Genomic DNA, 20,441 nt, shown 5'->3' on the forward strand with positions numbered 1-20,441 from the left:
CTTTCAAGCACCGTCATCTATCCTCAAGAAAATAACCCCAGAATCTATTTGCTTCTCCTTCCTCTCCTGAGGTGCTAGCTCTAGGGTGTCCCCTCGTCCTCGTGGAGCAGAAGGTTGTGTTGTGGCACAGAGCTGTCAGGGATGTAAGCAGTCATGCCCACCCGCTCGGGGGAGGAGCTCAGTTCACTTCAGTGCCTGGTATATTGGCTATAAAGCAAATCGACATCGTGGCAAAAGCCCTGCCAACCCCAGCCTAGGTGCAGGAGCCTCAGGGAGAAGCCTGCTGCTGTCGCCCGTGCGGGGGAGGAGGGGGCTGGACGCTTGTGGAAAGCAGCTGAGGGCTGGGATGCGCGCGCTGCCCCCGGGGCCCGGTGCAGGGGGGGTGGGGGGAAGCGACGCTGTCTGCCGCAGTGACGCAGCCACGTGACGTCTTCCCTCGGCCGGGCAGACAATATGGCGTCCGTCGCGGATGGGGAGCGGCAGCTGCGCTTTTACAGGGAGCTTCCTAAAGTGGTGAGAGCTGCGTCATGTCCCCAGGGTCGGGCGTTCTTCCCGCGGGGGCCGGGCCACCTCCCCTTTCTCCACGTTCCCCGTGGCTGGGCTGGTTCTTCCCGTGCAGCTGCCTGAGTCTCTCCAGTGCTGCCTACTCGCTGCCCTAGCTGGGGAATGCGCTGGGCTGTGTGCAGTGATGATAGGCCAACAGCCCACTTTATGCATCCTTTATGTCCCTCCCCACTTGCACGGCAGGGGTTCTCAAACTTTTGTACTGGTGACCCCTTTCACACAGGAAGCCTCTGAGTGTGACCCCCCTCCCCCGCCCTTATAAAGTAAAACACTTTTTATATTTAACACCATTTTAAATGCTGGAGATGAAGCGGGGTTTAGGGTGGAGGCTGACAGCTCGCGAGCCCCCCTTCCATAATAACCTTCCGACCCTCTGAGGGGTCCCGATCCCCAATTTGAGAACCCCTGAAATAGGGTTTGACAGCTTCAATGCTACATTGGGCTGGGGCTGCAATTCACCTTTCTTCTAACTGGGGTGGGTGAGCAGTGAGAGTTCATCCACAGAGTGGCTTGGGCAGTAGCCCTGCTCATGTAAAATCTCATTTGTAAAGCACCTACGTTTGAGGAGAGGCAGGCACCCCAGAAAATCAGCCAGCTGATTTTTGGTTCTTGTGCTGGGAGCTCTGTAGAGAGATTGCAATTGAGTAGACATACAGATTAAGGGCTGAAGCCTTTTTTGGTTTCCATAGTTGTTTTCCTGAACCCAGGCTGCCACATTGCACTGAACACTTTTCTTTAAAGGTGGGGCTATTTGTACTGCCTTTAAGAAAAAAAATGACTCGCATTGACCATTCGATTCTTCTACAATGTGAGTGTTTCCCATCTTTATTTGGACTGTGTGTAGTCTGCTTCACTCTGGCAACTCTTGTGCCTGTAGGAGTAAATTTGTCCTCTTTGCCTCTGGTCGCTCGCAACAGAATTGGGGTGGGAGAAGAGGAGCTCAGCCCCCGCGATGGTGCCGTATCTTCTGAGCACCAGCATACAGATCCTTGGGGGTCTCTGTTGACTGTGCTCACTGCATGTTTTACACAAGTGAACTATTGCAGCTCTGCTGTGGAGTCGCTTCTCCTGCCACTTTTACAGGGTGAGCTGTTCATTCACCCTTTTCCCTGTAGGTGAAGTGGTTCCCTGGGGATGCAGAGGTCTTCCAGGGCCTGGTACATTAACTCATCTAGGTATTTGCCTAGTTTTACAACAGCCTACCTAAAAAGCACTAGTGAAGTCAGTACAAAATAAAATGTCAAACAGAAAATGGACTACAAGGTGGATAGAAAGCTGGTTAGATAGTTGGACTCAATGGGTAGTGATCAATGGCTCCATGTCTAGTTGGCAGCCAGTATCAAGTGGAGTGCCCCAAGGGTTGGTCCTGGGGCCGCTTTTGTTCAATATCTTCATTAATGATCTGGAGGATGGCGTGGATTGCACCCTCAGCAAGTTTGCAGATGACACTAAACTGGGAGGAGAGGTAGATACGCTGGAGGGTAGGGATAGGATACAGAGGGCCGTAGACAAATTAGAAGGATTGGGCCAAAAGAAATCTGATGAGGTTCAACAAGGACAAGTGCAGAGTCCTGCACTTAGGACGGAAGAATCCCATGCACCGCTACAGACTAGGACCGAATGGCTAGGCAGCAGTTCTGCAGAAAAGGACCTAGGAGTTACAGTGGACGAGAAGCTGGATATGAGTCAACAGTGTGCCCTTGTTGCCAAGAAGGCCAATGGCATTTTGGGCTGTATAAGTAGGGGCATTGCCAGCAGATCGAGGGACGTAATCGTTCCCCTCTATTCGACATTGGTGAGGCCTCATCTGGAGTAGTGTGTCCAGTTTTGGGCCCCACACTACAAGAAGGATGTGGAAAAAATTGGAAAACGTCCAGCGGAGGGCAACAAAAATGATTAGGGGACTGGAACACATGACTTATGAGGAGAGGCTGGGGGAACTGGGATTGTTCATTCTGCAGAAGAGAAGAATGAGGGGGGATTTGATAGCTCCTTTCAGCTATCTGAAAGGTGGTTCCAAAGAGGACGGATCTAGACTGTTCTCAATGGTAGCAGATGACAGAACAAAGAGTAATGGTCTCAAGTTGCAGTGAGGGAGGTTTAGGTTGGATATTAGGAAAAACTTTTTCACTAGGAGGGTGGTGAAGCACTGGAATGGGTTACCTAGGGAGGTGGTGGAATCTCCTTCCTTTGAGGTTTTTAAGGTCAGGCTTGAGAAAGCCCTGGCTGGAATGATTTAGTTGGGGATTGGTTCTGCTTTGAGCAGGGGGTTGGACTAGATTACCTCCTGAGGTCCCTTCCAACCCTCATATTTTATGATTCTATGAAATGACTTGTTTATATTGCTCTATATACTATGCACTGAAATGTAAGTACAATATTTATTTTCCAATTGATTTATAATTATATGATAAAATGAGAAAGTAAGCATTTTTAGTAATAGTGTGCTGTGACACTTTTTACAGGAACCACCGTAAGCGCAGCCTACAGATCAAATGTATTGTACAGTTACTAAAAGCATAATTGCAAGTTGAGGATGAGGACAAAACTGATAAGCTGTAGGTCTTTATTGGCGGTGTATTTGAACAAAAGGAATTTCTGCCCATTTATCAAGGAAAAGGTTCAAGCAAACAGCTCCTGCGTTCCTAACAGGCAGTAATACAATCCATTTCGTCATGTTTATTTGTCCAAAAGTACTCAATTGATTTCCACCACCGATAAAATGTTTAAAATTTTTGTATAACCTGACTCCGTTCAATTATTTTTCAAGGTCTGTTGCAAGCAAATCAACATATTTCTTTTTTTGCTTTTATTTTTTTTCCCTGAGGCCACCTCTATAAGTCTGATTCTGATAACAGTTTTTGCTACATTCTAAAGGGTGTGGTCTGGCACATTCCTGCTATGATTGCTATACGTTCCTGGAACTCTTATCAGCTCAACAATTCTGGAGTCATGTACAACAAATTTCACGTCTACTGTTTGAGTGTTTATTCATTAAAATTGTCACAGGTGCATGATCCAAAACGGATATTGACACTTTCTCTACATTTTGATGCTTCCATTGAAAAAAGGTATTTTGAAGGCATCCTTGCAAAGAGTCTTGTCTTTTTGTGGGTGGCAGATTCTCATAGTGAATTCTGCAAGGAGTTTAATTGGCATGGTATGTGAAACAGGCATGCCTTTTACTAGAATTAGAGTTTCTGGACTTGATTTCCAGAAGTGGTAAGTAGCCAGAGCTCCCATGAATTGGACTTGTGGTTGCTCAGCACTTCTGACAATCACCCTTTCTATGTTTTATTGTACATTTAGTATTATATTAAAGTATTTTACAGCGGTAGTAAAAATTTCATCATATTTATCAGTCAATCATTGTGGTGAAAACATTTTGCCAATTTTTGCTCTAATAAAAACAGATGCCAAAAGGGGAGGGGCAGGAGAGTGAAGATGTGTGGGACAAGCTAGGTATTTTGTAGACACATTTTGAAGTAAGATGGAGTGACACAAGAAGACTATTCCAAATGACGGGCAACAAGATTGTGAGAAGGGACAGAGATGAGGGTGATGCTTAATGAAGTGCGGAGCTGAGTAAAGGATGACTGGGTTCAAGAGAGAGGCTGGAACAAGTCGTGAGTTCTAAATTCAAGGAGTGCAGTTCAATTGCTAATTCTGTTTTCTTTTTATAGAGGGAAGTGAGGGCTCACTTTGCTTTTATGTGCTCTTAAGAGAAAAGGAAGAATATGTCTGGGTCGAAAAAATGCTGCTTTTTTAGTCTAATTAAAAAGACTATGAACCAATTTAGGCCCAGATTTGACCTGTTATAAAATTGAGTAAGGAATAGTGCTCATGTTCTAAATTATTTTTAAATCTTAAAAAGTAAGATCTGTTTTCCTTCCACCCCGCAAGGTGTGCCACTACAGTAATTAACTGAGACTTTAACACTCTTCACAGTGGCACCTACATTCTTGCTGATATCACTGCTAATGCTCCCAATGAGAAGTAAATAAGACAATCTCATTTGGGGCACCGGCATATAGAAACCCAAGTCAAAATAGTCATTATTTGCCAAATGCAGAGAGAGGGTTGGTCGGGAAATCTTTTATTTTCAACCTTCTAATAAAATAGCAATACAACATAAAAGAAAATATCCCCTGAAATCTAATTGAAATTAAATATACCCTCCACTCCTCTTGATTTGTTTATAACTTAGGAGCTTCATGCCCATTTGAATGGCTCCGTCAGTTCTGTTACTATGAAAAAACTTGTGGCCCAGAAACCGTATCTTCAAATCCATAATGGAATGATAATGATTGACAAGGGGAAGAAAAGGACTTTAGAAGAGTGAGTATCTATAACAGGGGTGTGCAAACTTTTTGGGCTGAGGGCCACATCTTGGTGGGGAAATTGTATGCAGGGCCAGGGCAGAGGGTTGGGGTACGGGAGGGAGTGCGAGGTGTGGGAGGGGGTGCAGTGTGCAGGAACGGACTCAGGGCAAGGGATTGGAGCAGAGGAGGGGTATGGGGTATATGGGGGGGCTCAAGGAAGGGGGTTGGGATTCAGGAGGGGGCTCAGGGCAGGGGTGCAGGAGGGGTGTGGACTGTGGGAGGGAGCTCAGGGCAGGGGGTTGGGGTGCAGGCGGCTCAGGGTGCAGCAGGGGGCTCAGGGCAGGGAGTTGGGGTGCAGGAGGGGTACAAGGTGCGGGCAGGGAGTTGGAGGGTGGGGTGCAAGAGGGGTTTGGGCTCCAGCCCAGTGGTGACAGCGGTGTTCACCTGGGCCAGGGCAGGCTCCTTGCCTACTTGCCCTGGCCCCATGCGGTGCCACTCTGGGGAGCGGCCAGCACCACGTCCCTGCGCAGCCCCTGGGGGAGGGGGGGCAGAGGGCTCCGCGCGCTGCCCTTGCCACGCCTCCAGGTACCTCCCCCAAAGCTCCTATTGGCCGCGGTTCCCCGTTCCCGGTCAATCGGAGCTGCGGGGGGCGGTGACTGGAGGCAAGAGCTACGCACTGAGCCCTCTGCGTGCCCACCCTCCCCAGGGCCCCAGGGACATGGTGCCGGCTGCTTCTGAGAGTGGCGCGGGGCCTGTGGCACCATGTGGGGCAATCCCGCGGGCCAGATCCAAAGCCCTGAGGGGCCGGATCTGGCCTGCAGGCCATAGTTTGCCCACTCCGATCTATAAATTACAACCTTAATTCTCCCCACTCCCCCTCCCCCGCAAGTCCTTTATGAATACATTGAAACCAGTAGAATCTGTAAGCTTGCACTGTGTGGCTGTAGAAAACATAATTAAAATTGAAGGTTTTGGGTTTTGTTTTTTTTGTAATTTGTAAATGTAATTTCATCAAATTTTAACATAAAATCATTACGAAAATTACTTTTTAAAAATATCCTTAGGAGAAGATAGTTTTTTCAATTCTTAAATCTGTGAAGTCACTTCTTACTTGTGTGCAAACTGAACATGTATCCCTTGTTATCTTTCTTATTAATTTTGTTTTCCTTTTAATCAGATGATTGAAAATATTTACAGAGAGCCTGGGCTCTTTAGAGAAAATCCAGTCTTGGAAGATTTCCTAGTTGGGTGTGAATATAACACACATAGGCAAACAAAGATTCTTAGTAAATGCTTTACACTCTACATGCTCTACATTTATCCCCCTCCTGAACCCCAATCCCTTTCCCTGAGCCCCCCATACACCCCATACCCCTCCTCTGCTCTACATTTAATCACTACTGAATGAATAATTTTTAAGGCCAGAAAGGACAATTATGATGATTCAGTCTGTGCTGCAACAAAGCCAGTGAATACATATTATTCAGGTATGGGTTTCCAAGTGGGAATGCTCAACGCACCAGCATACTTCTATATGCTTAGCCTTTTAACTTTTTTGTTGTAGATGTTTTCAGATGTTTAATATCATTCATCAGATTACCAATAGGACCGAAGATATATTACTGGTAAGTTGTACAAGGCTTTGTTTTAAAAAATCAGAGCATTTCTCTTTCAAAAACAACTTCTTGCAAAGGTAGCAAGAAAAGTTATTGCACTTGTATCTGTGCCTAATGTGTAAATGCCAGATGGAGCTGACTGTAAATTATTGAGCTCAGAGATTCAGTAATACATTACAGTCAATGGTATGTAAAAAATATTTCTGTAAAAAGTGAGAATTTAGAAATGTCAGATTCTACGTAACTGACATTTTCATTTTTTTTTTCTTCAGAGCAGTGCGCTACCAATATTGGAAGTCAGTCTTTGCTCTCAGATGACTGAACTGATAATCAGTTAAGAATGTGATATCCATTCGTATTTACCTATGCTCTAATTTAGCAGAGTCTCCTAATACTACTTTGTCTCAAGTATATGCAGAGTTCCTTACTAGAGCTGTATTATGTTCACTTCTGGGTCCAGCACAGAGAGGGAGATTTGCTGGTGGGAAAGCGTATCTGAGGGTGCAGAGTGGTGCAAAGTGTTGTGAACCTTTCCTCTCCAGAAGGGATTTCAGGCAGCCAGTACAACCCTCTAAGTGGTCAGGATTGCCAAGAAAGAGGTCATTGCCATTGGTAGGGCAGTGGAGGGATGTACTGTTTCAGCACATTGCCACTGAAATCCCCATTGGCCAGAGCAGCTTTGATACCCTGATAAAACTGGACAGAAATGTAAATGTAAAACCATGGGATTTAAACAACAACTCCTATTAATATTATGTAACTGTATTTCCATGTTTCACACTGAAAGCTTACATGCATGTCTTTTATCTTTGAGTCATCCAGTGTAACAAATTATAAATCTTTAATTTCAAAATATTGTATATGCTGTTTTTAACCAGGTAACTAAAGATGTTATTAAAGAATTTGCTGCAGATGGGGTCAAGTATCTGGAGTTAAGGAGCACACCTAGAGAAGAAAATGGCACTGGTACAAAGTGTTCTGTCTTTTAATTAGTATTCCAGATTATATTATAGAACCTCTCACATTATAAAGTTAATATTAACAATATGGTTTGGATAGTACCTAGTGAATTATGACTGACATGTAAATAACTGCTGGAATCACTTTTGAAATTCAATTGTTTCAGTAAATGTGACTGATTTAGAAACAAATCAGTGCATGTCCCACTGTCAAATCTTTCATATAGTGGTAAATTCCTCATGTAATTTCTTTGAAACCAGTGGAATTGCTCCATGGGTGACTTTTTTCCCCAACCCATATATTTATATAAAAATATAAATAAAAAAATACACGTACATATGTATGTTCAATGTTATAAATATAATTATTTGCAGTGAACTGAATAATGAAAACGATAATGTGGATAAAATTTTCCTTTTAGTAAGATTTTGTGGGGGGTGGGGGAGAATTGAGCCAAATTCTTTCCTGTCACAGCTTTACTATCCAGTGATAAATTTAGGCTATTCAGTTTAGTCTGATTTCTTATTCTATTTGAGCTCTCCTGTCGGCATAATAAAACCACCTCTGCGAACAACAGAAGCTGTGTCAGCAGGAGAAGCTCTCCTGCCGACATAGTGCTGTGCACACAAGTGCTTATGTCAGTGTAACTTACGTCACTCTGGGGGTATTTTATTCGTACCCCAGAGTGACATAAATTATGGTGACATAGGCTGTAGTGGAGACATAGCCTTACTGTAATTTTGTTTCTTGTAATAGCTGATACATTTTCTTTCTTATTTCTCTTAATCTTTTTATTGTTTTTAAACAAATATTTCAGTGGTGCATCAGGAAACCCTATTGTTAGACTCTTCTGTAAAGTTATTTTTGTTTTCTCCACAAAGTCAGAGCAAACAAAATCCAAAGGGAGGCCTCAAAGTAAAATTACATTTGTTGGTAAAACCAGTCCTATACAAAATGTAAAATCACAGAATAAAATCAAGGTGGAAAATGAAACTACCATCCCAAAGTGCAAATAAAATATAAGATCAAAGAGTAAAATGGGGGGAAAAGGTAAAATGAAAAATATTTTCATGGTCAGTCTAGGATTTTATCAAACGTAACTTTTTATAATCAGTCCACTTATATCTACTCAGATCAGGTGTGCTTATGCTGGTGTGTGTGTGTTTTATAGGCATGACCAAAAGGACATATGTGGAAGCTGTACTTGAAGGAATAAAACAGTGTAAAGAGGAGGATTTGGATATAGATGTCAGGTAAAATAACGTGAAAATCTTCTGATCTGGGATTTTGTTATGAACCTGGTGCTTGGCCAAAGTTTACGGATCATGAATGCTGGGGAGGAATTTTATATAGAAACCAGATGATTTTTGACTTTTTAAAGTTTTTTTAAAAATTAAAAAAATTTTAAGGGGTGCCTCTTAAATAAGAAAGGTATTTACCATTTTATCAGTGTCTCTAAAACTTGATTACCTTTTTTAGCTTCATTTTAACCTTTTCTATAAGTAAAAAAACTCCCATCTCCAAAATGCTTTCAAACTATTTAATAGTTAACAGTTCGTATTACTTAACAATCTATATATAACGTAGTTGGCTAAGTGACAAAGTGGCCCATGCTCCTATTTGCTAAAATACCAAAATCCTTTTTTTACAACAGTTTGTAAAGATGTGTAATTAAAAGCGTTTTCTGATATTTTATGTGAGGTTTGCATTTTCCTAAGCATAGGAAAGATCAAACAAGATACACGTAGATCAAACGATTGATGTATGATGAAACCTAGCCCACATGGTTGCATTTAGCAGCGTTTAGTACCTGTGTTGTTAATACACTGTATCTTTTAAGTAAGCTTATAAAATAATTGTTGTAATTAAAAAAAGGAGATGCAATTTAACCATTGTAGAACAGATTTATTTACTGCATACACCATGTTAGTTCTAACAAAAATGATTTTCTGACTATTAATAATGGAAATGCTCGAGGCCAAAGCAAGTTCGATATAACGCGATTTCACCTATAACGCGGTAAGATTTTTTTGGCTCCTGAGGACCGTGTTATATTGGGGTAGAGGTGTACTACATGGGTATAGGGCAGCATTTTACTCGCATAACTGTATCCAGATGAAGGGTTGTACTGGTTTAACTAGTTTGGTTAAAAAAATCAACCCACTACCAAATTAGTTATACTGGTACAATGACACCGTGTAGATCAGACCTTAGAAAGACACTGCAGTTTCTATTAGTAATTTAACAGATAATATAAACTTGACTTTTAAACCAGCTATCAAAAGTGAACCTAATAATCACCAATATAGATATAATATGTGTCTTCCCCTCTGTTTTGGAATTTTAGTGATTTTCTTCGAAATAATACAGTAATCACAATGAGAGTTCTGCAATCACTGACTGTTTGTTTGACTAATTGGTGAACATTGAACTGTTGTTTTACTAACATGCTTACTTTGATCCTCTTGGAAAGCTGCTTTTACTGTGAAATGACCTGTCAGACTTTTATCATGTACAAACCTTGGGCAGTTTTGTTTCTCTATGAAACAAACAAAAAGCACCGACAAACAAAAAATCAACAAACAGAAAACTATCAACCATAAACAAATAAAAACTACAAATATATTGGACAATTTTTAAAAAGTTTAAATTATTTTAAAATGACCAACCCACCCCAGTGAAGTTGATGTAGGAAAAAACACACACTGCGCAGACAGCACCTGTGTAGCTCTATGCAGGAGCACTGGTTACCATGTACAATTTTCTTCTGAGTTTCACTTGTTTTTGAGAATTGAAAAATCAAAGCGAAACTCAAAAGACGTGAACCAATAACAAAATGAGTTTATTAAAACCTCTCAGAATTGTTTGTAAGTTGGAAACTTGATAACTAAATGGTGGGAAACCCAAAGAAGATAAACAGCCACTAGTTAGGGATCCAGATTTCCTCTGTGGGAACTATAAAATTAATTTTTGCAAGAAACGAAAATCTGCTCTGAGAAGTTGTTCTTAGTTCTTGACTTCTTTTGTGGGCCTTCTGTAAACTATCTAAGATATAGGGCTACCTTTTCAAAGAGGGTTGCAGTGGTGCACCCGCAGAAATCCACATTGTGCAGGCTGAATGAGTAATTGCATCCCCCACAGGCTCACTTATGTGTGAACACAGTTAACTTTTTGCACTCCAAAATTTTTCTGTTTGCTACATATTGCCTTTGAAAATTTGGATCATAAAGTTTTTTTGGTTTTTCTGGCAAAATATATTGCGCCTCTTAATAGTAGAGGTGTAATAATAACAAACTAGATATAAATGTGAATTAAGATACATGTATCATTTGTATACATTACATCATAACAATATAATACTATGTCACAGTTGTCAGCATTTGTACAGCCAGTTAGGAGGTTCCTTAGTATCTTATAGATTGGCCTTAATATGTGTTGCCTGTTCTTGAGATGTAGGGTGTTGCAGAGGTAAAATTCTAAGCTCTTTGTGGAAGGGAGGGGCTGAATTGTCTGAGCCGGCAGGTCTTGCTGGGTAATCCAGAAAACAGCATTGGTAGTAGCTTCAGAGAAAGAGTTGATATATGAAAGTTAGAACTTTGGTGTGCAGGCTAGTAGCCAGACTGGGACATGATGCCAGTATAGGCAGTGGCTGGAAGGATGTTGCCTGTCCAGAGGACAGGAGAACTCTTTGCTGTGTCTTATGTGAGATGATGTATGTTTTTTAAAAAGTATTTAGAGGTCCTTCTCTGGAGATACAGCTTACCAGATCTTTCCTTTCCCAGGGCCTGGAAAAAGTTGTTTTGGTTTTATGAAAAAGGAAGAACCAAACCATGTCAATAAAATTATTACAAGAAAATGAAAGAAAATCAGTTTATCTCAAGTGAGGGTTGAGTTCTAGCTCCTTATGTTCAGCTATATAAGTCAAATCTTTTGTTTCAGTGTTACATTTTTGCCTCTAGAATGGAGCCAGTATGGCTGGAAGAGAGATGCCATGAATGTAATGCTGGAATTGGAGCGGGTATGCATGTGGGCATTAGAGATGTGTCATTCAACCGCTGTGATAACAGCATGGTGCACTGGTATTGTTGTGTGCTTCTCTGTACACGCATAATTACCCTGTTACTTGCCATCAGAGCTTTACGATAACAGTTGTGACAAAAGAAGCAATTTCTGTTTAAGTTGAGTGCAGTGTTGCTTTTGCTAGTAATAGATTGTTTCTTTGTCAATCACCTGCTATCACTGTTCAAATTTAATGTAAGGTGTACATCTCTATTCTAGGTTTTTAATAGCAATAGATAGAAGAGGTGGACCTATTGTGGCCAAGCAAACTGTTAAACTTGCTGAAGAGTTCCTCCTTTCCACCGATGGGATTGTGGTAGGGCTTGACCTCAGTGGTGATCCCACCGTAAGTTATTTTCCTTGAAGATGGATACTTTTATCATTGTAGTGATTATAGTATCAAATTTTATTTTTACTCTTAGTACTTTGGATAATTTTCCTTTGGGGGCATTAACTGTTCACAGCAAGGGTTAGGAACAATTATTTCCCCCCGTCTAAAATATTGTATAAATGGGTATAAATGCATTTTGGAGTGCTTTTGCCTTCGTCTGAAGTACCAGATACTGGCCAACACTGAAGGCAGAATGTTGTTGCTACATTATTATATAATTTCTTTTAAGTAGTACCCACAATGTTGTGTAAGGTGTTTTTCAAACACAGAAGGCGGTACACAATCTAAGGACAGAAGAACAGGTAGTAGTAGTCAAAGTAGTACTTGGAATTATGGTTCTTGCCTGGCAAATCCTATCTTCCTATTTTTAGTCATTTTACTTGACTTCGGAATGTATGAAGGAGTTGAGGGGGTTGGACAGAAAGTTGTTTTGGTTCTTAACAACTGCCCTTTATGTAAAGGACACCATCAACTAAAATAAACACACTGATGTGTTGTTACTAGTAACATTTGCTGAACTGAAAATGCTTAGGGAAATACATTTCTCTTTATTATCTCACTGTTTACTTGTACATTTAATAGCAATTTGTCTGTAGTCAGTTTCACTGTTTCCCCTATATAGTTAGTCAGTAAACTTGCTGGTTCTTAGGTAAATGCCTTGCTCATATTCATGGTGTGAAGATAACAGCTGTCTAACAAAAAGTTGAAAATGTACAAAATGACACACAACTATCAAAAAAGGGAACTTAAAAGCAACTTCTGAGCCCAGGAAAGCATCTACTACTACATTGCTCTGATTGTATCAGATTGATTGGGGTGAAGGCATATTGAGTACTGAGAATAGACACAAAATGAGAGCTAAAGCTGGTTTACAAGGCTCCACGGTTTGATCTATGGGGGTGTGAATTGTAGTAGGTGTCTTTTAGTTTGCACCCTCAGCATTCACTTGATGGGTTACAGTGCAACATGCCAGTGTGCACTACAGTTCACATCCCATAGTCTGAACTGCAGGGTCATGTAGACATAAAATATAAGCACCTAATATGCTGCTGTTATAAAGAAAAGAAAAGAGGTTGAAGAATATAGTTCTCAAATTGAGGTGAAAAAAATCGATTTACTATATTTGATTATATGGGATAGCAAAAGAAAAATGATTAAAATTAACTGCTTTTGAATTAATTATATTAATAATCTGAAACTTCATTATGATTGTATAATTGGAAAGGTTTGAATAAAAATACCTCCTGATTAATCATGCATTTTTGTTTGGATTTTTCTTCAAGGCAGGACATGGCAAAGATTTTTTTGAACCCCTTTTCGAAGCAAAAAAGGCAGGACTGAAACTGGCATTGCATCTTTCAGAGGTAAATTCTTAATGTTTGCGCTAACTTTTTTCTGCAGCCTCCTTTAATTAAAAACCTATTGTAACTAAAAGTAACGTCTGTGGATTTTCAGTTTTTCAGGCCAAAGTAATGCTAGTTTATGGCATTTTGAAGATATGGGGTTAGGAAAGAGAATGCTTTAAAGTAAACACTCTCTGTGTCTGTGTGTGTGTGTGTGTGTGTGTGTGTATATGTATGTATGTATTTTGAAGGGAAAACCCCCCCAAAGAATCAAAACCCAACCACCTAACCAACTTAGTCAAGTAACCTTTACTAAATCTCTCCTACCTTTCTAGGGATGTTACAGGCCACCAGAGAACCATGCAGGCTCCACTCCTGTGATTTTCTGATGTCACAAGAAATGTTTCAATGGTGCTATTGTCAGTTTTGAATTCTATATTAATTTTGGATAGATCAATGCAGTAAATGGTATAATACAATAAATGCTGAGAAGCACAGAAGGAATGCCAGTAACATAACATACTCTGCCTTTAAATCTGCAAGGTCCTTACATGATTTATTAAATTATGGAAACAAATAGGACCTCAGTGTCATAGGGAAAACCCTGATTCAAGAGCATGACTAAGCCTTGCTCATTAAGGATTATTGGAGGAACTATTGGCTGTAATTTATTGTATTATATATTTCAGAAGTATAAGTATGTATTTGAAATTTACACATATATTAACTGATACATTGTCCCCTACCTGAAGTATATCTGGAATATCATATAGTAGATCTTGTTATGCACCTGTTTTACTCACATGAGTAGTTCTGTTGACATTTTTAGCTGTTTTTGTATGTGAGACGAGGATAATTTGGAGTATGATCTCTAACATTGAAGATCCACCTAGAGTTTGATTTAGCAGGCCTGATGAATAATGAAAACCTTCTAATTTCTGAAAGAAATAGTGCCTTTAGGAAATGAAGGCTGATATTAGTAATGAGTTTTTTGCATTTAACTCTTGTGCAGTGCTCTGAAAAAGTGCTTCCGAGTGCCTCGCCTTCTTTTTTCTGCCTCTGTCTTATTGTGTAACTTCTCTGTTCTGCAGTCAGTTTATCCATTTGTACATTGAAGATAACTGTAACCTTCCTTCACAAGGTAGTTGAGGCTTATTTCATTAAGGTTTTAAAGAAAATTGAGGTCCTCCAATCAAAAGTATTTCAGAAGTGCAAATAACTAATGTAATCTGTCCTTTTATCCGTTTTCCAATGAGTGCACTTCCATCTTCCAGTTCCTGCATCTCTTCCTTCTCCAAAGCATAATAACTAATACTAATTAACACACACACTTATTTTTCATTTTCTTTGTTGATAAAATATACAAATACAAAAACCCAGAGCCCAGCTCTGATCTGGGGCTGATGTAGGACTTTGATTATTCAGCTGCAGTATAGTGCCGTTACAGACTCTGTGCATGGTGGGGTGTATTCTGTTTTAGATCCCAAATAAAGAAGAGGAGACCAAAATTCTTCTTGGCTTGCCTCCAGACAGAATTGGACATGGTACATTTCTCAGCTCTACAGCAGGTTCAGAGGACCTTGTGCAGCTTGTTAGACAGAATCGCATACCTATAGGTAAGCAAGAAGATAAGAAAATTGCTTGGTAGCCCTCAGGCTTTGATACATTGTATCTTGCAAATGATTCAGTAAGTCTAAGTAGATTTATATCTCCCAGAAATAAATATGGAAAGTTATTTGTGATGTGGAAATATATGGATATGGTGAGAAAATAACTGATATATATGGTGTTTTACTGATGTTTCTGCTTTTCATTTAAAATAACATTGCTCATAGAATATTTTTAAACATTTTTACTGAGTGCCATTAATTAAATGTCTAGGTATTTTATATGCATATATTTCAATATACATGCACGTTGTCATACACTATTCTCAATAGTGGTGCTTCTTAGCAGTTTAATGCCAGTCCTTGATGTAGAATCAACAGATAGTGGAAAAACGGCAACAGGAAACAGAGACCTGGAACATTAAAATAGTACAAAATTGCCATGTATTTACATCTGTTGCCACATGATTAATATCAATAAACTACAGCTTAGTAATTTGTGTAGTGAAATTTTCTTTTAAGGCGATGTAAAAGGATTTAGTGGCATCTGTGTAGACTGTTCAAAGTTTTATATCTGCTTCAAATACATAGGGACATAAGAATTGTGATACTGGAGCATTGATCTGTCCAGACTGATATCATGCCTCTGGCAGTGGCCAATAGTGGATGCCTCAGATGAAGGTAGAAAACCAAAACATAACCCTGTTGGGCAGTGCATGTGGTGTCTGTGCGTGTGCACCAGTTTTAGATTCATAGATACTAAGGTCAGAAGGGACCATTATGATCATCTAGTCTGACCTCCTGCACAATGCAGGCCACAGAATCTCACCCACCCACTCCTGCAAAAAAACCTCACTTATGTCTGAGCTATTGAAGTCCTCAAATCGTGGTTTAAAGACTTCAAGGAGCAGAGAATCCTCCAGCAAGTGACCCGTGCCCTATGCTACAGAGGAAGGCGAAAAACCTCCAGGGCCTCTTCCAGTCTGCCCTGGAGGAAAATTCCTTCCCGACCCCAAATATGGCTATCAGCTAAACCGTGAGCAAATGGGCAAAACGCTGAGCATAGGGGCAAAACTCTTCAAACTGGGCGCACAACCAGTGAACTGTGCACTTAACCATCCATTTGACTGTATAAATCCAGGTATTTTCATGTGCGCACACATGAACATTTTGGTCCCGTGTTTGAATATGTTTTTAGCTGGCATATACAATATATTGTATATGTTGTGAATCACTACACATTTAAAAAAATCAAAAAAGAAAAAACAGGTAACACTGAACTATTTAGCTATGGATTGAAATGTGTCCATTAGTCTACCCAAAGATCATATTTTTGGTTCTGTACATATCCTTGTTTTTTTCTTTTAATTCAGAGTTTTTCCTTTTATCACTTAGAACTTTGCATGACGTCAAACTTCAAAAGTCAGACTGTACCTTCCTGTGACAAACACCATTTTGGATACTGGTACAACATTGGCCACCCTACTGCACTTTGTGTAAGCCATTTTGATTGTACAGAATTCATTTAGATGCTGACCATACAGAACATGAAAACTGAATCACTGGAGCCAAGTTAGTAACATACCTGTTACTATCTATTCAAGAGCCAACTGGACAAGGACTTTCTCTGACCTCACTTATAAGAAATCTGATACCCTGTTTAGGGAGAAATTTATAGTAAAAATCTAGGAAAATTAAACTTCTAATTTTTATTGAAGAAGCAAATCCCAGTAGATTAAAAGTCTGATTTACATAAAATTTGGGGTCTATATAGGTTTTGGTATGAACCAGGGAACATTGCATTTGAATATCTTAGCCCCTATATTTGTATTTTTAAATTGTGATTTCTTGTAATTATTATTTCCTTGTAATTTCAAATATGTTTGTTGCATTCAGAGGAAAATATGGGACCCCTCCTGTAGGTAATTAGTCCTGATCCCGTGAGATGCCAAGCACCTCAGCTCCTATTGTCAGCATCTATAAAAACATCACATTGGCTAAGTTAAGTAAGGTAAATTTAGGGACTTCTCTTCCTCACATGGTTCATAACCCACACAAGAGCCCTGGATTAGGGAGCAGAGACCAATTTAGTCTGTAAATGATCCTAACTTGAACATTTAACTGGCAACACTTATCTAATTGTTATTATTTATCATTTGTATTATGATAGCAGCCAAGGACCATAATCGAAGTCAGGGCCCCATTGCGCTAAGCAGTGTCGTACAGGATGACACAGACCCTATCCTGATGATAAATACTCTAATATAAGACAAGGTGCAGCTAGTAAGTGGAGGGCGGGGGCGGAATAGGGAAGGGGAAAGATTAACAGTTGTATGGTCACACATTTACATAAGTTACACATGTGAATAACTTGATGGTTCTGAATCATCAGAATTGTTTTGAAATATAAAGTGCCAGCAATCGCCACAGACCTTCTGTCTAGCCATTATCACTTCTCTGTAGGCATCATGGTAGAAGTGGGTCTTGAGGAGGAGCAGTAGGAGCAGCTTTATGGATTAGTTTGGAGAGGGTGCTCCATTTGTAGTAGAGACATAGAATAAAGCACAAAGACTCTGGCTGTTTTTATAGACATCATATATTTTTAGAAATGAACTGTTCTTTCACTTAGCTTTCTTTGTTCAGCATATGATATTTTTGGATGAGATGTATTAATATTCATTTTCAACCAGTTTTACCCTACTGTATTTCAGTTTACTGCAGCTAGTATTTATTCCATCTGTTAGTACTTACTTAAAAGATAGAATAAGTACTAGCTGCAGTAAACTGTGAAATACAATAGGGTGAAACTGATTGTAAATTAATTTCCTATTTTGCAAAGCTGGACATACTGAATGATTATTTTTTTGTTTGTTTACCCCCCTCCAGACTGACGATAAAGGTGTCTTTGCAACAGATCTGTCTCAGGAATACCAGCTGGTTGCTAAAACATTTAATCTGACGCCATCACAGATATGGGACCTCTCCTATGAATCAATCAACTATATCTTTGCTTCAGACAGTGTAAAATTGAAGCTAAGGGAACAGTGGCATAAACTGAAACCAAGTCTACTAAGTAATTGAACTATAGTTATAAATAGATGAAAACTGAATATACTAAGTCAGTTAATAAGGATGAGCTGCCTAAGAGATTCTGTCTTTGCCCTTTTTAATTTTTATACAACCATAGGACCCAGTCCTGCAGCCTCTGTTTATATGAATTAAGGGCTACAGGAACAGACCCTTATTTAACCAGGATGAGAGAGAAGTTCCTTTCCACACTTTGTCTGGAAAAAGTCTGTCAGTGAGTAAAATTCAAGATTTTTCATGTACTAAATACCATATTCACTGTAGAGAAACTAATTTTTTAATTACTTTTTGCTGAAATATGTTAAAATATCACAAATATTGGAACAATCGTAACAAAATAAAGTTGAGTAGGAAAAGAACATAATACACACATAGCAACAATGTGCTAAGCAGTATGTATATGTTTTTCTATATCAATCTTAAGTAGGCTGATGGAGTAGAAAGATATGAACAATCTCAGGGAGAAAAAAATACTTGTCAATAAGATCTTCACACTCAGTTAAGAGACATATTAGAATTGTTTCTGCTGATATAGATGTCTGACCAAAGCTTTCTGTGGGTAGTTTAATGAATACGCTGACACAATCAAACTGAACTACACTATCGACACACTCAGAATTAACAGTGTGTTACGGTGTCCCTGTATTACACTGGCAAGCAGAAAAAAATTCTAAAAACAAATTCAACCCATGTGACATGTTTATGGGGTTTTGTTTTTACAATTCTTTGACAATTTAATTTCTTTCCATTTTTTTTTTAAAACAAAAAATAGCTTTTTTGTTGCTGTGTGTTTCTAAAACCACTACTTTTGTTTTTGCTCAGAATTTGTAGATTGGAGGCATGTAAATTCTGCAGCAAATTATGTGAAGTTGTATCATTTATAAGGGATGCTTTCCTTATACTAAGTGATACCATATCTGTTTTGACACCATAGGGAGCTCCTTAGTTTGAGAAATGAGATGTGGTTTTTGTCAGTATTATTAATTTATGCATTGATAGATCTGTCACCCTTCGCAGAAGTATCACTGAGAACACAATCTTGCCATATGTGGCCCCTATATCACTTAAGAGACTGTGTTTTGTGAGTATTTAGGTAATTGTACTAGGAATTGGGATTTCACTTCATAAAGTAGGAAAGAGATTCCACCATGTAGAACTTTGGTCCTATTACTTCAGGCAATCCCTCTGCTGTCTGAGTTTCAGGAGACCAGACTATTAATGGCCTATGACAGACTGCATTTTTTGCAATGCTAATGAAAGTAGACCATACTGAATGTTCTGAAGTTATAAAGGCAATCTGTTTGATGAGTCGCTGGCTATGCGATTTCAAGGTTTTGTTGGCTCATGAGAACTGTCATTGGTAATGATTTTTTTTTTGTATCTTGTAACAAGGCTACTAATATGGGTTATGTGTTGCCTCTGTCAACAGTCATTGTCACTTCTACTCTGCCAGATGCTGCCAGGTGCTCGGACAATTGGGCCCTTACAAATCTTTTTAGGAGGGGGAGATCTTGCAGCAGTCATGGGGATGGCTAATACCGTGCCTCCAAATATTTGTGATGTGCTCAAATTCCACAAGCCTAGTAATAGGGTCCCAGTCCTTGGTCTCTGGATGTCAGGGAAGCTTGCTGTTGTGGCTGAGCCAATTGGAAAAAGGTTTGATGATAAAAACTGGAGATAGAGTTAGAATGCTTATGTGGCAGGATGAGCTTTCTCAGCTATGTCATTTAGAATGAAGCCTAATGAGTGACCCAGTAGAGGGAGAGTTCTTTTCTCCTGAGAATACTTAAACCTCTCGTGTGCAAAGAAGTCAGTTCAGACAATCAGTTATGTGACATCCTAGCAGCAGCTGGACATAAGAAACAACCACAGCTTTGTGACGTCTGCTCTGTATAGAACGAGCTGTCCTGACTGAGCTCTCCAGTTTTTTTCTGTGTCCCAGCAGGAGCAGATCACTCTCTGACTTCTGAACTAGGGATTTAGTTGTTTATTGTGATCCATTTTCAGGTAGCTACTGTTATATGTATGTGGGGAAGATCAAGACCTATCTGCATGCTCCCATATTCCCCAGTCCTGAGGTCAAGGAAAGAGTGCTCTGTCTAAGGTGAGGAGCTGTGGTTCATGTGTTTTTAGTGAATATTCCCCATGCACCCTATCAGCCATCCATGATTGGGATCAGTTGTGCCCCAGCCATAAAGTACAAGTAATCGGTGTAAATTGCTACGTGGGAGTTGTGTGCCCACTGGCAAGCCAGACAGAATGTGACTTTAGAGTAGAACCTCAGAGTTCTGAACACCAGTGTTTCAAACAGACCAATCAACCACACATTACACAAAGTAAAACTATTTCCCCATGGTATTTCTCCCCCCCACCCCACCCCACCCCCCACTGTTCCTCTGATATTCTTGTTAACTGCTGGAATTAGCCTACCTTGCTTGTCACCATGAAAGGTTTTCCTCCTTCCTCCCCCCCCCCCCCCGCTGGTGATGGCT

At 39.9% G+C, this 20,441-nt stretch overlaps 1 protein-coding gene across 5 annotated transcripts; it reads left to right on the forward strand.

The window, feature by feature from the left end:
• The first annotated feature begins 374 nt into the window (after nucleotides 1–374).
• Nucleotides 375–19,260, forward strand: ADAL (adenosine deaminase like). Of its 5 annotated transcripts, XR_005295211.2 has the most exons (11): nucleotides 375–513; nucleotides 4,772–4,902; nucleotides 6,451–6,511; nucleotides 7,381–7,468; nucleotides 8,634–8,715; nucleotides 11,741–11,867; nucleotides 13,196–13,276; nucleotides 14,736–14,871; nucleotides 15,454–15,543; nucleotides 16,258–16,358; nucleotides 17,749–17,804. XR_005295211.2 is itself a non-coding variant. In XM_038418506.2 (10 exons), exons 1-10 carry the CDS (start codon nucleotides 454–456, stop codon nucleotides 17,941–17,943), a joined length of 1,062 nt encoding a protein of 353 aa, XP_038274434.1. In that variant the 5' UTR covers nucleotides 375–453; the 3' UTR covers nucleotides 17,944–19,260. The 5 variants fall into 5 exon arrangements, 4 of the variants coding, with proteins under 4 accessions (XP_038274434.1, XP_043350474.1, XP_038274437.1 ...); XM_038418506.2 differs by lacking the exon at nucleotides 15,454–15,543 and having other exon boundaries at nucleotides 17,749–19,260; XM_043494539.1 differs by lacking the exon at nucleotides 15,454–15,543 and having other exon boundaries at nucleotides 16,759–17,804.
• Nucleotides 19,261–20,441: the final 1,181 nt, after the last annotated feature.

This window comes from Dermochelys coriacea, chromosome 10, assembly GCF_009764565.3.
Source record: "Dermochelys coriacea isolate rDerCor1 chromosome 10, rDerCor1.pri.v4, whole genome shotgun sequence".
Classification (NCBI taxonomy): domain Eukaryota; kingdom Metazoa; phylum Chordata; order Testudines; family Dermochelyidae; genus Dermochelys; species Dermochelys coriacea.

Excerpts from the sequence above, each read along its gene's own strand:
- ADAL (XM_038418506.2), top strand. The coding sequence starts at position 454 with ATGGCGTCCGTCGCGGATGGGGAGCGGCAGCTGCGCTTTTACAGGGAG. Across the intron at positions 13,277-14,735 it reads TGGCATTGCATCTTTCAGAG|ATCCCAAATAAAGAAGAGGA; the intron begins GTAAATTCTTAA and ends ATTCTGTTTTAG. Across the intron at positions 14,872-16,257 it reads ACAGAATCGCATACCTATAG|AACTTTGCATGACGTCAAAC; the intron begins GTAAGCAAGAAG and ends TTTATCACTTAG.